We start from the raw sequence: 15,182 nt of genomic DNA, 5'->3' as shown, positions 1-15,182 counted from the left end.
GCGCAACACCTTGGAATAACAGGAAGCTGCGATACACAATCAACCTGACACCGTATTACAAATAGAATATGTGCTCTATTTGGAATAATTTTATACTTACATTACCTTTAATGACAAGGAAATTATATTAAAGTTATTAAAATGTGTAGATGCACAAGATACATAAAATTTACACTGGATTCACATGTTTGCTAACTTTTCTATGAATTGTTTCCAGCAGCTATTGTAAAGTGCTGGTCGTTTTTAGGAGTCTTGGCGCCGACTGCCAGCTACGCCACGCAGCTTCCTATTTGTCCCCGCTGCTCACATGAGTCCCACCTACCAAAGTGACGTAAGCACAGGTAGGACTGTGATTGGCTGCTATCGATGACCAAGGCTGTCGGCTGCTTCGTCTGCCTCGTTGCTGATGTATCCGTTGCAAGAACGTACAACGATTAGTTACACTATGTGTGGAAAAGTAACAGCCTTTAAAATAAAAGGATTAATTTGTCTGAGTGGGCCCACCAAATATAATGCACAAATAAGTTTATTACAACATTAGAGATTTTAGTTTACTTCCCACACATGTATCCCCCAATCTATCTCTCAGCCACCCTATTAAAGCTGCGAACTCCCTCGTGGCTACGCGGTTAGTGTACGCGCCTTTGGCGTGGGATACCCGGGTTCGGTTCCCGGCGGGAGCTCATGTGGTTCGGATTCCACGTTAATCCGTAGGTCCACGTCTCATATAGCCTAGCTGCTGAAAGGGACGCTAAACTAAAATCAACTCAACTCAACCTATTAAAGCTGGGTTAAGTGGGGAGAATTTGGAATAAATGGTTTTTAAACCGAGTGTGTCAAAGAATTGATGGAAAGAAGAAATATAGAAGGCAAAATGAACTGAAAATTTTAACATTTCACGTTATGCCCTTTAGGCTAACGCAGACTATGATTAATGCAAGTGAATGATGGAAAAATTGGTGGAATGAGAAAGTAGAAGGAAACAGGAGTACCCTGAGAAAATCCACGGACATGATGTCCACCACAAATTTCCTTGGCCGAGTATCGAACCAGGGACCCCACGCACCAGAGGTAAGCACTCTACGACTGAGTCGCCGTGCCCCCAGAAGAAGAAGGGAGTTAACGTTAAATGTACAGTACTGTTATATTAATGAAAAAAGGAAAACACAGATTTAAACTTGTACATAGACCGAAATCGTCTGTAGGTGTGAATTCAATAATACACAAAGAATGAAAAAGTACATGATTGGACCGGGATTCGAACCCGGGAACTTCGGTGTAAAGAGTACCAAAGTAGGAGAGTCTATGGTTGTTCTGGGAGCGGACTTGGTAGCATTGTGGTTAACGCATCGGCACGGTACTCCGAAGGTTCCGAGTTCGAATCCTGTTTCACTCATGCAATTTTCACTCTCCATTTTATGTACAGTAAGGGACACTTCTGGATGGCGCACTTTGGCGTAAATTTCCATATGGGTGTACCATCCAGAAGTGTCCCTTACTGTACGAGGAGTTTTCAAATGAAAAGTCAAATCGGTCGAAATAGGAATATGCCGCTTTGGGATAACATAGTGCGACAGCTAGGAAAGCGAATGTAGTGTCCGGCGTGATTGTGCGCATGCGCAGTCGCCTCTCAGACAGGGGCGTTATTTAGGGGGTAGGGAGGGGCAATTTCCCTCCTGAGTTGGAGACTTGCATAGATTTTATCAATAGAATAGTAGTAAAATCAGTGAAGAACGCGAAATTTTACTTATATCAAGGGGTCTTGCCCTCCCCCCCCCTCCCGAGCAAAATCTGAAATGACGCTCCAGCTCTCAGATGCCGCAGGGGAAAATCAGGCAGTTTGTGTTCCGTCCAATTAACGCGACAGTGCGTGTGAGACAATCATGGCGTCCACATTGAAAAATTCGATGATTGAGAAGAAACTATGTGTTATCAGTTTTCTTTTGCAGAAGGACCGAACTCATCGACAAGGTGAACGACCTGGTGAGAAGTGATCGGCGTGTCACAATGCGAATGTTGGCAGTGATGGTGGGGGTCAGCGTTGGAACAGTGTGGTCAATTGTGCAGACAGTTGGGTTACCGGAAGGTGTGCGCGCAGTGGGTTCTGAAGATGCTGCAACACCTGATCCAATATCATGAAGACCTCCCATTCCTAGAGCGGATCGTCGTTGCTGACGAGAGCTGATGTCATAACTTCGAGTCAGATAGCGAGACAGTATGCAATGGAAGCATGCGTCGTCACCTCCCCCCAAAAAATTCAAGCTGTGTCAGCAGGCAAGGCGATGCTTACCGTTTTTTCGACGTCCGAAGTCTGATACTCATCGAATTCCTCGAACACGGAAAACCCATTAACAGAGACGTGTCATATGAGACACTCCATAGCGTACACAAGTCAATCAAGAGCAAACGGCTTGGCCTGCGCATAGAGGGAGTGATTCTTCTCCATGATAACGATCTTCCACACATCTTCCAGGTAACAAAGTGTACTGGAGAAGTTCAAATTGGAGCATTGAGCATCCGTCATAGAGCCCGGACATGTCGCTCTGCGACTTCCATCTGTTAGGTTCGCTTAAAAGAAGAAAAAATGCTTCAATTCGGACGACGAACTGAAGGACGCAGTGAAGAACTGGCTGCTGTAACAGCCACAGGAATTCTGGCAACAGGGAATCCGGCTCGTGAAGCAGTGGGATAGTTGTGCTCCGGCCTCTGGTGATTACTTTTGAATGAAGACTTTGATTATACCCACAATGTCGTCTCGTATCTTTTCATTTGAACACTCTTTGTAGAATACAAAGCCACCGAATATTGAACGTATAAAGATACCTATAGATAGAAAACTATTTAATATAACCCACCGGTGTAAAAACAAAGAATCCTATCAAAGATAATTTGCTATGAAAGCTTTTAAACTAAAATACGAGAGAGTTATATCAACGAAAGAAGAAAAGTGTTGTTATATAACATCTATGAATTTAGGAATTAGATTTTTGGGCTTTCGGCATCTAAGGCCATTTAGCCCTTCACGATTTGAGGGATAACGTTCCTCGGCGAGCACAAAATCCGGGGAAAGGGAAGGAAGCGGCCTGAGACCTATAAGTTAGGTACCACCCCGGCATTTGCCTGGTGTGAATGAGGAAAACTTCAAACAACATATTCAGAAAAAAAGTTTCTTCAAATGTAGGAAATAAGAGATTTATTTTAATTCCCCATTCTTTGTTAGTTGAGACAATATTCCGCAACGGATGTGACGCAAAATTTTATCAGTTGTAATAAATTAATTATCGAGTTCTATTTACTTTTATCCCAGCTACCATGCTTTATATGCTTGTATAATATTTAATTCATTCTCTGCCGTTACACTGCTTTATTTTTTATTACATGACGCTATATTTGTGTATTCCAAGAAATTAAATGTAAACTATTTGCTCACAGTTGTTGTTAAATTGCAGCTTTCTTTATTTACTACTAGTTGAATATATCCATGCTTCGCACGGGGGCTGTATTTGGAAGTCAACGCCTGTGGGAGTATCACCATTGATCTCAGCGACCGCGAAAACTATGGATTTGATACTAATATCGGTCATTTTGTGCTATTTTTTTTTTTACATGTTTCGGTATCATCCCCCCCTCCCCTGACTCCCAGCCCGCATGCAGTTGTAACTAAATTTGCAAATCATCGGTAATGGAAGTGTCACCATTGATTTCAGCGACCGCGAAAACTATGGATTTGACACTAATATCAGTCATTTTGGATTACTTTTATGTGTCTCGGTATCTCACTCCCCCCCTCCCGGTGGCCCCCGACCCGAAGCCGAATAGCGTGAATTTGGAAGTTAATGCGATCGGAGTTTCACCATTGATAACAGCGACCGCGAAAACTATGAATTCGACACTAATATCGGTCATTTTCTACTACTTTTACAAGTCCCGGTAAACACCCCCTGGTTTGAATCTTGACAAAAAAGTTTAACTCTGGTCTGGAGCCTGGACCAAGGTGTTCGTGACTAAAATTTGGTAACTGTCGGTCAATTTGTCTGGTTCCCAAGCCAGTTCCGGTAAACGCCCCCTTGAGACCCCCACCCCCTAGTTCGAAATTTGAAAAAAGGGCTTTGTCATGGTCTGGGGCCTGGGCCAAGGTACCCCTGACCAAAATTTGGTAACTCTCGGTCTACTCGTCTGGTCCGCAGGCCGCACATAGACAGACAGACAAACACACAAACAAACTTTATTTTATTTACATTAGATTAAAATATTTTTATTTGTTGCATCTACCGCTATGCTTTGAGGTTCGTTTGTTGTCTGTATCGATCCATTGTATTACAAGAAGAAATATTTCCGTGATTAGGTTGATTGCAGTATAGTCGCTGACTAGGAGCGCACCTAGAAATTTTTGTTGGGAAGAGTGTAAGCTTCGGGGAGGGTGTTTCAATATTACAAGCCACTGTGTCTATCTAGTATTAGACGGGTATTATTCTGCAGCCGAAAAGACGATATGTAATCGTAAAATACTTCCACCTATATTTTCAGAAAAAACAATACAGAATTAAATCCTTTTTATAAGAGAAAGAGTACAGATGAAGTGTAAGATCAAATTTTCATGCTACATCAATCGTTTCGCTGTTAAACAAGTATAATTTTATTGAGAAAGTGTACAAATGTAAGCTATGTTGAGTTAGGAAGGTTTGGGGGAGTCCGGACCGGGTGCACCCCTGTCCTAGCGGCCCCGGGTTCGATTCCCAGTGGGAATACTCTGTCGAAAAGTGTAAAAGCTTTTTCATGCCAACCATCCTGTTATTTATTTATTTATTTATTTTCCTCATTTACACCAGGCAAATGCCAGGATGGTGTCCTACATAATGGTCCCAATTTCCCAGACAGTGCTCGCCAACGAACGTCATCCCCCGTACGTGACGGACTAATATGGCTTTACATGTCAAAAGCCAGAAAGCTAATTCCTCATCCTAATCCTAGTGAAGTCATTGTGATAGGATTATTTCATTTAAGTATACTTCTCAATATATGATAAATATTATTATCTTTTCTTACATAATAAAATCGGTTAGTTTTGGTAATAATTAGTTAAAATTTGGCTTTTCATCTTTTGGCAAGATTCCGAAAAAATCCTTTAAAAAAGATCGCTGATAAAATTTTTTTAAGTATTTTAATGTTAATTTTGACGGGATAATTGGCAGATGATGATGGGTCTAGAAAGGGATGAATTTCTGGAGGATGGAACTAATATTTACCTGGATGGGTACAGTATATACAAACATGAAATACCTATGCAATTCCACAAAGCATTTCAAGTATTTTTAAATAGCATCAACATTTACAGAGAAGAATCCAAACACTATGTTTGAGATTAAAGTAAAATAACGTTATTGAATTATTTATTTATTTTACAATCTTTTCTCTTTTTTTTATTTTCATCAAAACACAATATAATACAAAGGATAGTATTCTTCGAAAACTACGAAAATCTATTTAGAACTATTGTACAAGAAATTACAATATTATACATTTGTTTTATAATATAAATCACAAATCGCCTGTTAACAATTAAGAAAAAAATTACACAGATTATAAAATCACAAATTAACACAGTCTTTCAAGCTCCTTTTTTTCTTTAAAAAAAAAAAATATTATTGGAAGACCTGTTAACACGACACACAAAAAAATACAGTTTTTCTATAAAATCCAATGATGTTTTCCGATTTATCTGAAAGATGGAAAATACCAATGGAAATTATTCAAAACTATTCAGTTTTCAAAATATTTCATCTTGTTAATTTTTCTATAATTCATTGATTTAATGATTGTACAGAAAAAATATAGTACAATGGGGTGTAGTAGTATTTTATTTGCGCATTAGATCACTGAATTTAGTGGAATTGTATTTTATATTGTTACATTTATTTTAATGCGTTATTTGAATATACTTTTTCTTTCTTTTATTAAAACAAGCTTTTTTTTCAATTTGACTGTACAATACTCTTTATTAGTAAAGGTGGGATGAAGTAAATATTTTTAGTTAATTACAGTCGTTTTATTTTTATATAAATAAACTTCCGTTCTCTAGATAAAATTAGCATCAGTTTTTGTTCAACTCGAAAAAGATATTTTCTTCAAAAAGTCGACTAAATCGTTTAAAAAATAATTACTCTAAATAAAACTGTTTAGCATTTATCACAATTTTTACAGTAGAACTATCAATACTTATTATCTAAATTGGCAATACTGTATTTTCCTCTTTATTGCACCGAACAGTACAGATTACTTATAGTTTCACATTATTTCAAGTATATTTTTTTTCACTATCAAGAATGTTTACTACTTCTACTTACTTAGAGATTTGTTTATTTTGTTATAACTATTTTGCTTTAAATACTAAACTACAAACTGTTAATATTAATTACCTATTAATAGAATATATTGCCAATTAGTTTCTTTGCTAACTACTATCAGATTAAAAGCCTCTCACGCGATATAGACGTGAAATTCCCAGATAAAAGTCAGAAGATAAAGATTTCATTTATTTTTAGATTAATCAGGCAAATGGTCAGCAACAAAAATGAATATTTTTTTTTAACAACTTCCTAATGTATAGGAATAGTTTTCAACATTGTACAGAGGATAATGTTCTCTTTGAGTTAAAATATAATTGGCATTGATAGATTTGTTCCAAAGTTGGTAACATTGGCAACATCCATTTTCGTTGGTAACATGAAAAACTAAGAACATTAATGCCCTTGATGATATAAAGATAAAAAATAACAAGCTAGAATAAGTTTTCTCATATTTTCTTCCCTTACAAAAACTGCTTGAACCAAGCATCATACTTGCACTTAAAATCATTCAGTTGATTTTTTTTAAAAAAATACGTATATATTCTTCTAATTTAAACTGTTATTCGTACGGAATAGTGAATATACAACTGCTCACCTTATCGTTATGCAATATCTAAATCAATTGATAATTGTGTAGTGACATCAAGATTACCCCCAATCGACATAGAAATCATCATCATTGATCGTAAACTGTTACAGAGGTTGGGTTGATTGGTAAGCGTGTTTACTGACATTTTCTGGAGATTGGTCTTGTTAACATAGCGAAAACCAGGATGATAAAATATAGGCCATGGCGATTTCCATTCCAATTCCTTTCCCTGGAAGACAAGTAAATCAAAGCTCTTCCTTTAGGAAGATTAGAACTTAGAGAAAGTATTGTGTACGCGAAAGAAAAAATTATAATGGTTTGATAAAATCTAATAATTCACTGTGCTGTAAATACCTTTCGGACTGACAGAAAAAAAGTACGTATAGTATCATCAATCAAAGCTAAGTGTTCCAAATAAACTTCTAATTGATTAAATATAGAGCATAACGAATAACAATAGTAGTTTCCTGTTACAAATTTATGGTTAAATACTGCACACAATTTAATTGAAAGTTTGTAAGGATAAAATGAGTTAATTATTCAAAGTTAGTAGCAGAGACGCTGCGTACATCAAATATACTAATGTAATTACTTCTGACAATTTTAGATGTTTACTTTGGAAACACTTATTTCACTTGCTTGTCGATAAAGGTGCATGATTATAGGATAAAATTTGACTCCTGGCGAATAAAATTCTAACTACACTGTTACAAATAAGTCAAAGAATTATCGGAATAAAAAACTTAAGATAAAACTAATTCTTAGAATACTTAATATATAACTACCTTGGCCATTTTACCACAAAACGTTGAGATGACGAAATTGGCGTAATAATAGGTAATTCCGAATAAAACAAAAGTAGATAAACAATGTTGAAGAAATGGATTAAGCAAGACACTGTACATATCAAAAATGAGAACTAAATAATTCATCAGGTTGCTATAAAATGTTCGGATGTGATACTCTCTATTCAGCAGTAAAAATCTACACATTGGGTTATTTATGGAGAGTAAAACTAGTAGAAATGTATAATTTTCATAATATACACTAGAAGGTGATGCATATATAATATTCGTCGGTTATTTAATTCCATTTAGTTTAGTTTTCCTTAAATCTAGAACTAATCTCTCAAATAAGCATTATGACTCCTTCTGAAAAAACACAGTAAAATTTAATATCATCGTTATTAGAAACACGTCGAGAGACATATCATCCCATTATTATGAAAGAAAAATATACAAGGCTTCCTTTTTATTAATATACATCCAAATACTAAAAATACAGCTTTTACAGTAAGAAAATACAGATAATAAAGTCAGGGCGCAAAATTTCCGGTCGCCATTGGCGATTAGAAATTTAGAACTGGCGACCAGTGTTCAGTAAAAATAGTTTCTGTCTAAACTCACAGGGCTGCGCAGTTCCTGTTTCGCACGAAAACAATTGTCACTGAGTGAGAGAAAACATAGAATGTGAAGTCTTCACAACGGACATGAAGAGCGTTACACAAATGTGAAGTCTTAAGGTAGTATATTTTTTAACATGTATATGAATTATTTAATTCAAAATTGATTATCCTGAATCTAACTGCCTGGTTTCGAAATTTTATACCCTGAGGTAATCTCTTTCTTTGTCAAACCAAAGGCCGTTGGGAAGAGGCTCTCATAATTTGTATGTGAGAGATAATGGCGACCATCATTTTTGGATTGGCGAGTGCGTCTGACTTTGAAATTTTGCGCCCTGATAAAGTTATATAGTTCAGCATAAAGGAAAGATGAATTATATTTCATAATGTGTATAAGTTTATTTTTTATGAAATGATACTATATGAAATAAGCATTTTCAAATATATATTGCTTATATATTATTTTTAATCTAATAACAAATATAAAAACCCACTTAAGAATTTGTGTAAAGAAATATTGATTTCCATATTAAACAGTATCTCACAGAAGTTACAAAAAGAGACTCTCAACTTTCCCAAATATGGAATGACAGAAATAATTATTTTCGAATATTAAGTTTCCTAATTATAAAATAATGTTTAACTAATTATTTCATTTTATTTGTTTTAAAGTACAAGTTGGAGGGATTACAATGGAAAAGATTTATTACTCTATATACACAAACGAATATTGGAAACTTTATATTGTTAAACACAGTCTACCAACAATTATGTAAATTTTCAACAAAATTCTCAAGATCAAATTAGAGATGAATAATTTCAACAATTTTAATTAGCATAAAGGACAGACTTCAGATGGAAGCACAATTCATAACAATACGTAATTCTCTCTTTCAAGTGATAAATTCCATACAATAGCTTAACACTCATTATAGAACAGGAAGTAATGCTAATCGTACACAATTTAAGAGAGAATTACCACGGACAAATTTTCACGAGGGAGAATTCCCTGTTAATTTGAACCCTGTACCATTATGCGAAATAGTATACAAATAATGACTAAAATTTTAATCTCTTTTGACTGGTTTGTGTTACTCTTTCACGTTACTTTCTTTTAGCTACAGGGTAAGATACGAAATTCTTAAAATACTGATAGGTTTGTCATTAGTCTTGAATATAACTGTACATACATACTATATTACATTATATATGTATTCTAATTTAAATATTGACTTAATTAGAGGGACAGATACATATTGTATATATATACATACAGGTTGTTAATGAACTATACCGACACTCTTTACGAGGTCCCTTATATCAAAATACGAGAAAGTTCGTATGGACCTGTGAGGAAAAAATACATATTTTCAGAGTTGGGGCTATCCAAAATCGTGGGAAAGCTAAGCTTCAACACGCGAATTCAACAAACCTTGGAGTGTCGGTACATAACCGCATAAAGGAAATTATACATACATAATTCAAAAATGCATTACTTTATCAATATGCAAGAATGTGCAAAGGATTCCCTACAGAGTATAATGTCCAGACATGCCCTGATTTCAGGGTGGTTCCAAAGTAGGCAAAAGGTAACACTTTATAACAGTGAAAACGAAATGTTTCGGCAGGAAGTCGGAAATGTTAGGGACTCAAGCTCCACGATCCCTCGTGTTTGGAAAAGCACATACGATATTTTGATTCGCGCTTATACGAAGCAATAAAGTACACTAATACCTTATAATATATATTACGGTATGTATTACACAAACCTTGCAATCAGTTGCCTTACACAACCTGTAAATTTCATCTTGTAGATTTAAGGTAAGCTTATATGAATCTCTTTTTCCCAAGGGAAAAATCTGGAAACGAACAGTGATTAGAATAATTATCAAATCCTTAGAGTACAAGGATTTTATGTGCACTTTCTTTTTTCACTATTCATTCATTTAATAAATGCGACATGCATGACATACTCTTTCGCCTGACGCTAAGAAATGATAACCGTGTACTGTTAACCAGATAATTACAGTGCAATCCTGTCCTAAGTCCAGCTAATAAACTTTTAAGAGCGCAAAGGATTTGTATTCGGACAGACAACTTGGTACTTTTGAACTATGCCAAACTTTAAATGTAGGATCTTTATATCTTTGTGTCAAGTATCTATTTCCAGCAGTAATTTACCCGAAATTTCCCGATTGATGACGCATTATATTTTTATAATGAAAGTAGTTTAATAATAAACTTAGAACAATATTTGGAATATGTTATCAGAAAAGTAATAGTTATGTAATAGGGCACGTGAATGAAAACATTTTTAACTTATCGTTATGTAAGTAGCTATCACAATTCTCGCATTTGCCTTTTTTATAAGTGAAAAGCTATTATTATTACTGTATGCAAAAGAAATCCTTACATGATTTAATTTCTCGGAACTCATATTTTAATGACTATAAAAAAGCTGTTACAAATTCTAACGAAAAACATAGCTTGTGCAAGAATATAACAAGTCATTGATAACTTTGTGAATGTGACTTAAAATGGCAAGCCATACAAAATTCACGTTCGTAAACGTAAGAATTTTCAAGAAATCCTTTTCAATTTGAACCACCATAACTGTACAATAACAGACACGATATCAATATATACTCCCAAGAGAGTCGACATGTCTCCGTTGGTATAATTCACATTTCATCAGAAAATGTCAGAAAGTTAGCTTGCCCTGTCATCACAGAAGATAAAGGAGACGGAAACTTTTAATCAACCTACATAATGGGTGTACCTTCTTTAGTGTACAGATCAAAAGGCATAAATACTATTTACGCAAATATAATGCTTCAAATCACATTTAAGGTTTGCATTTGTAACGAAAGATTAATTTTCAGAGTTTAATAAAACTGAGAATAGATTTCTTAAACAACAGTCTTAATTGTTCAATTACTCTTGACAGTTGTACGTTGCTTGTTTCTCTTCTGGGAGTTACTGTTTTCATGTAGTTTCTAAACATTTACAGTGAAATAAACGGTCATTTGTAATTCAGTTCTACTAATATGAAGAGAACTTGGATATAATAAGACCCAATGACCTTCATTCTTTCAACAACAGTCGCTTTCTGTTTACATACTTCACGTTAATACTAGAGCAAGATTATATAAACAGTTAAGTGTGACATAGACGGTACTTCTGACACAAATCACTATTTTTCATAGTTTTAATCTACAAAGTGAAATTTTCAGAACGTGCCGAACAGTTTTCGCTCGCTTATAAAATTCATAAAATTGGATCTAAAAGCTTTGTGCTTTTAGGAAACATAATAAAAATGAAGGAAACAATCCAACAAGGCCACAGTTCATATTTGCGACTGTGGTAGTAGAATAGATTACGTGAATAATATATGTATTTGTTAATTTTCCTTATCGATTACACATTATTTATAGATTTTATTATTATTATTTTCATTCTAATCACTGGTTTTGCTAATAAAAATTAAATCTGATACTGGTATTTATTATTTAACGGCTTGTTGAAAATGTTTTTAGCAAAATGAATCTATTAATATTTAATTACAGAAATGTTAAAGATTTTTCACAAATACCGAAGTGGACGAATTTATTTTCACTATTAAGGCCAAGATAAGATAGGATATTCCGCTTCTTCTTCTTCTTCTTTTTCATTTTTCGTAAACCATTCAAATGCAAAAGTAATTCGATTTCATAACAGCAAACATTCAGTTCTACCACTGACTCAATTCTAACAATAACTTCAGTGTTACATTATTTTAAAATATCAATACGGACCAAAATGATCTACTTCAAACAGCAAACGCAATCGATTATTCATGACTCCAACTTGTAATAATAGTATCAATTTGAACACTATTCATTTAAAATATAGAAACCAGGTATATTAGACAAGTTTCTCATCATATTTTTATATATTTCAATATACATTTTTGAAGATTTAACAATTCCTGAACAACTTCTAACATTTATACTCAAACCACTGAAGTTCATTCTTGAAACAACAGTACTGAAACTTATTCAAGAACAAAATGCGTCAAATTTTGGTGCACTAAACATATTTAGTTAACTGTTTAATTTCTGTAGACTTCTCAGCAATATGGCAGGTATGTGATACACAAACATTCCAATCATAGGAAAACAATTATGCTTATATGTAAACGAAAAATTATACGTAAATTCAACAGGTGTTCTTGCTAACTATTATACTTGCTTTCCCTCTAATGTGCCACAACGCCGAAACACATTGCATTCATACGATGTATAGTATCATGCAGGATGAAAATACAGATTTTATTTTTTTTAAAAATAACACAACCATTAATAATAATACTGTACAAAATTCACTAGAACTGCAACGTGTTTCGACATTAAAATACTATATATGTCAGTCTCAAATTTGAGAATAAAACCAAAGAAAGGTTGTAGTTCTAATTAGTTGTACCCTTAATCAAATAAATCCACTTTATTATTTAAGCTTTCCACAAAGTCACTGGCATCACGTATGGTTTTACTCTTAAAACTGTATCACCACAACTTTTGTTTGGCAGCAGTTTATCTGCTGAGACTAGACATAAAATCACATTTATTTACTTTGATGTTGAATGTATCCACGGCAATTTCACATTTTGAGAAGCTCGTCGTCGCTTTCCGATTCAATATCGTGACCTTCAGAATGATTTCCTAACAGAGAACTACCTTCATTTTCTCCATCACCAGTGTTCACCTGAAATAATTATAGAAAAGTCATTATAATCAGTTTATAAGAAGATGAATGAGTAAATTGAACACTGCTTCACATATAACTGGGCTGGGAATATGATTTTCTTACACAATATACGGCAGACATTTCTTTCAATGCAATTGATGTAGATAACGATTAATCTTTCAAATACAGTTTGTCATTTTTTCATATCAGGTTAAATCTTCCCATTTTATAAAGCCTCTGTTATCTGTACTGTCAGTATAATTGGCTTAACGGTGTTGAATACTAGCGCCATCTTTGTTTAGCTTGTTCATATATGGGGATTTATTTTTCTGTTTTCCCTGAAATGAACAGGAATCTGAATGATGTGATTTTACTGATTTCTTTAAGTCGAATTAAATATCCCTTCCTTTTTCAAAATGGACATTAAAATTCCAGAACTGAATACTAATAGAGGACATTTAAACAAAGAATGGAATATTGTTACAACCTTTAAATTAACAAAAATAACTTTACAAGCTGGTGTTTCTAGTACAATTGAGCTCTTTACAATCTTATAGTATCAGTCAAATTTATTTCTATAACCTGACAATTCTAATAAAAACCAAATTAAGAAGAGATGCAATTTCCCTCCCCGCTAGTCTAGTGGCTAGCAAGAGCGCCTTTGTCAAAGTGGTCCCGGGTTTGGTTCCCCGTGGGAGAGCATTAATATTCGAACGCATTACAATGATTCAGATTTCACCTTAAACTGTCCCATATAGCCTCGGGTCTAAAAAGGAATGCTCGACTTCAACAAACAAATGCAACTGTTCAACTACTACAAGGTTTCTGTAATTAATACTTTTCTGACCAGAGTATATACTTATTTATTAAAATTGAAATACTGTACATCATAACAGTTTCAGTAACTTAACGTTATCTTCATCAGATGTTAATTAGCAGAAATATCTTCGTAACATTAAATTTGTCATGAAGATATTTCTGCTAACGTCTGATGAAGATAAAGTTAAGTTACTGAAACTATTACGACTTAAATATATATTAATAAATAAGCAGGCTGTATACTATGGTCAGAGAAGTATTTATTATTTAAGTAATAGTTCCAGAGTCAAGATGGATGAAGTTACATGAACGTTTCTGTGATGAAATTTAATTATTTTCAGAAGATTTATTATTTTAAGATAAGAGTTATCCTTAATTATTTATTAGACCATCTGTACTAGCTAATTTTTTCTAGTCTATCCTTATTATAGCTTCGTAGAAGACAACAGTTGAAAGCTGTCATAACTGAAAGCTGCACTACAGTGCATTTTGTTTCACAAACCCCTCTCTTCGCAAACAAGTAATAGTTTTGTGAACAATGTATCCCTCTGTGCATGTACGGTATTTCGGGGTACGAACGCATATACGCCTATACCTAGATATTCACAATCCCATTTGCCCGTCTACAGAGTGCTGTGTTCAAAAATTACTTTTGTGTGTGTTATTTCACAATTAGGAATATTTTAATTTTCATTCTATATTCTTCATCACAGAAATATACTTCAAAACGATTTTAATAAATACATATTATATAGCACGTTTCTGTTGCTAGAACGGATTGATTGTATGATGGGTTGGTTCGCGAACAATGTTAAGACCGTGATCCGAAAGTCTGGTGTATAACACTGAATAGTACAAGATTAGTCTAAATCAACTTCTCTAAAAGTTATTTACGGATTGTGCTCATTATAATACGACTACATAATCTGGAAGATAACACTCTTACTTTCGGGTTAGTTTCATTTAAAATAACTGAACATCTCTATTCGAATTTAACCACCACCTAGTTATTTCTCATTATCAGTCAACAATCCATGTTCAAGATAACTGCATCACCGGGTATCTTTTTAGAAGTTTTCTATCCTAAGCTGTAAATGAAACAATGATTAAAACCTTAAAATAAACATTTTATACAGATTGAAAAGAAGCACCATTGAACTACGGCATGCTATTCTAGTGAGCATAATAGTATACACAGAGGGCTCTTTCAAGTTAAGTGACAAATATGACTGTACAAGAATATAATCAAATCTGATGTTGCGTTTTGCTGTGTACTGTCCGTGTGGACAGTAAGCGACCC

General features: G+C 34.3%; 1 protein-coding gene across 1 annotated transcript in view; it reads right to left on the bottom strand.

The window, feature by feature from the left end:
- Positions 1-6,874: 6,874 nt before the first annotated feature.
- Lerp (lysosomal enzyme receptor protein) overlaps positions 6,875-15,182 on the bottom strand; it is a 502,993-nt gene continuing 494,685 nt past the window's right edge. The window contains exon 23 of the mRNA XM_081729164.1: positions 6,875-13,081. Coding sequence (XP_081585290.1) covers positions 12,977-13,081 — 105 coding nt within the window. The 3' untranslated portion in view covers positions 6,875-12,976. The remainder of the gene's footprint in view (positions 13,082-15,182) is intronic.

Source organism: Thermobia domestica, chromosome 10 (assembly GCF_964235325.1).
Source record: "Thermobia domestica chromosome 10, izTheDome1.hap1.1, whole genome shotgun sequence".
Lineage (NCBI taxonomy): Eukaryota > Metazoa > Arthropoda > Insecta > Zygentoma > Lepismatidae > Thermobia > Thermobia domestica.
Note: the sequence above shows the minus strand (reverse complement) of the source record. Positions and strands in the feature narration are given on the sequence as shown.